The following is a 3,236-nucleotide window of genomic DNA, read 5'->3' on the forward strand; positions in this document are numbered from 1 at the left end:
GTGTGTGTGTGTGTGTGTGTGTGTGTGTGTGTGAGTGTGTGTGAGTGGGGGGGGACAAGTGAACATGGAGGGTTTTACCTCTGAGTTTGGCGTGAAGGTAAACTCAAAAACAAGAACAGAGAGGAAGACGGGTGACGGGGAAACCACACCGAGAACAGGACACATCTGTCAGGACCACATGAGAGCTCGGATACACACACACACATACACACACACATACACTCTGCTACACAAAGACACACACACTGGGCCATACAAAACCCCTCACACGCGGATACACAAAAACACACACACTTGGCCAGTAGTACCACAAAGTCAAGGGCACCTATGTCTCTTTGCTGAAGAGACCTGACAGAAACAGACACACACACACACACACACACACACACATACACAGTCTGATAACCTTTCTCATCCAGTCAGAGAGTTCGCCTTGATCAGCAGGGTGGGCTCGTTGGCATGGGACACACTTGTGACGCCACATCAAAGACTCAACGTGTCCGAGAGAAAACACACAACCTGACGCTGCAGGAAGCACACACACCTCCACAGAACCCATAGCAGACTGTGTTTTTACTCAGAATGCATGTTCACCACCACCCCGCCCCCCTCCCTGAGTGACAGTGACTGGTTGAGTTTCACAGCAGCTGTGAGGACGGAGGTGATGTCGTGTTTACCTGGGAGGGGCTCCTGTTTGGGGCAGATCCCTCGGGGCGACGAGAACCGCTCGTCGTCTTCGTCCGCCAGAGTGGCCTGGACGCCCACCTCCACGGGCCGCCGGCCCCGCAGGGCGCTCAGGGCGGGCGACGGGGTGAGGGCCAAGCCGGGCGAGGGAGAGGGGGGCTTGTCCAGCCCCCTGCCTCCGGCGAAACAGGGCGGTCCGTGGCATCGCTTCCGCTTGTGCTCGATAAAGAGCAAGATGTCCGCCAGGGGGAAGGTGGCCTGGCACTGGCCGCAGGTCAGCAGGTCCTGCTCGGCGGCGTGGTGGTGGTGGTGGTGGTGGTGGTGGTGGTGGGCGTCGTGACCCAGCCGGGCCAGCCGGACCCCGGCCGGCCCGGGGTGGTGCCCGTTGGGGCTGCCGCTCTCCTCCGAGTGTTCCGAGCAGCGTTCCGACAGCTCCTCCGACGAGACGACGGCCGTGGAGAGGCGCTCCGCTGCTGCAGCCGGGGGGGGGCAGAGGGGGTTGGGAGAAGAAAGAAAAGATGAAATTAGAAGGAGATTCTGATGCCATCAGAAAACCAACTCTACATGTTTGTGTTGTAACTTTGTGCCTCCTGTAATTCCAGCTGATTGATCCGAGTGTTTGTTGAAGTGATGAGAGGGAGCAGGTTTATTTCTGCTGCTGACACACCAGATCAGAGCCACAGAGACAAAGACCTCTGGTGCTGTGGGGGGGGGGGGGGGGCATCTGCCTTGTAATGATGCAAATGCATGTAATGCAGGACAACAATTACAATGTAAAAAGATCTGGATCACACATCAGAGGGAAGAAATAACATCCTGAAAAGCTCCAATCTCACCACCTAAACATCATCATTCCACGTCCAATGACAGAGAGGAGGACCGAGAAATGATGGAACGAAAAACCTTAAATATGTGGAGAAGTTTGGAGCATTCGAACAGAGCCGGAGCCTCTAATCAGCACGGAGGGGGGAAACTGTAACAGACATGCCCGACACACGACACAGCGGAGGACAGTGGGGGGGGACTGGGGACTCGTCCCCTCGGCGCTTCACTGCAGGGAATCACTAGAACCGTTCAGAGAGTCTACCCCCCGTTTCAGGGTAAAAATAAGTATTGCTGACATTTTTAGTTTTCTTAAGCAGGCCCTTTTTGTGGAGCTCAGTTGGCTGAATCACAAGAGGTGTGTGTGTGTGTGGTGGGGGGGCATGAGGATATCATTTGCTGTTTTTTTTTTAGGAAATCATCCAGTCCAAGGTGAAGAGTCTGACCTTCTTTACTCATCCACCAATTTCACATTTTAATGAACTTAAGACCACTGAGAATCAAAAAATAGATTTTAATTTTCACTGTCTAGGTGATTGGTACAGATTTTGTCTGATAACAGGGATGGGACATGGTGGTGGGAGGTGGGGGGGTAAGGCAGATTTCCTGTGTCACGTGTGAGAGGGACCAGGAGAATTTGGAATACACCTGATCAGAGACGCCCCTCTTGAACGCGACGACGATGCAGCTGGAGAATAAAACTGAGGGGGGAGAAAAATCTGTGTTCGAAACCTCCAGTGCCCCCCAAATATCCTCCTCCTCCTTCCCAAACACCCACCCTCTGATTAACCCTCTGATAAATACAAGGCAGTGGACAGACTGAGGGGTAAAAAATGTGGTGAGAAATCAATCTCACAATTAAAACCAGTAAAAAAAATCTAATGAAAGCTGAAGTGAGAACATGTAACCTTTGAACTCAAAATTGTTCGATTAAAACCGGATTAAAGACCCAAATAAAATATAATCTAAAGAGAAGTGGAAGTCGCTCGCCTGTGTCTAATTTCAAAGCAGTGAAATAAACAGTGAGAGGAGCAGAGAGGACCGACTGCATCCACGTCAAAAACTGGATTTACAACAATATCACTTTCCAAAGGGGGGTAGGTGGGTAAAAACATGTTTTCTTAATTAAAAACCATCCTACCAAACTCTAGGAACGAGACAAATAATCTGCAAACCTTCAACAATTTAAATGTTAAATAAAACAGTCCCGGATTTAAAAAAAAAATCAAATAAAGAGTTTACTCGCTTAAACCTGATCCAAGTGTATTTTCACACATTTACTAAGGACCACATTTATTACAGTCTTTTTTTTTTTTTTAAAAAAAGGTCTAGTGATTATATTAATAATAATAATAATAATAAACACTAAACCTGCATGTTTTTTTTCCTGGAAATCTTAATGTTTTCACAGTTCTACAGGGAGGTGAATCTAATAATAACCAGGAATTACAGTTGGTTTCAGAGGCCGAAAACTGAGCTGCATCAGAAACAAAACGTGACTGAGTGCAAACTAAAATTTGCCTATGTGTGTATGTGTGTGTGTGTGTTCGTGTGTGTCTGTGTGTGTGAGAGAGAGACAGAGAGAGAGAGGGGTGCAGACTTATGAACGAAGCCGCACATCCTGACTACAGGCTGCAATGTTTGGAGAAATGTGACGCACACGCAGGGAGAAAAGAAAGTGGGGTTTGGGGTGATGGAGAGGAGCTGTGGATGGGTATTTGAATATGGAC

General features: G+C 49.0%; 1 protein-coding gene across 1 annotated transcript in view; it reads right to left on the reverse strand.

The window, feature by feature from the left end:
* The window catches only part of bcl11aa (BCL11 transcription factor A a), a 74,353-nt gene extending 71,732 nt beyond the window's left edge, over positions 1–2,621 (reverse strand). The window contains exons 1-2 of the mRNA XM_014005020.1: positions 2,553–2,621; positions 678–1,221 (exon numbers count right to left, since the gene is read on the reverse strand). Coding sequence (XP_013860474.1) covers positions 678–1,221; positions 2,553–2,621 — 613 coding nt within the window. The remainder of the gene's footprint in view (positions 1–677; positions 1,222–2,552) is intronic.
* Between the last annotated feature and the right edge of the window lie 615 nt (positions 2,622–3,236).

The sequence above is a fragment of the Austrofundulus limnaeus genome, unplaced genomic scaffold (assembly GCF_001266775.1).
Source record: "Austrofundulus limnaeus strain Quisiro unplaced genomic scaffold, Austrofundulus_limnaeus-1.0 Scaffold28, whole genome shotgun sequence".
Taxonomy (NCBI): Eukaryota; Metazoa; Chordata; class Actinopteri; order Cyprinodontiformes; family Rivulidae; genus Austrofundulus; species Austrofundulus limnaeus.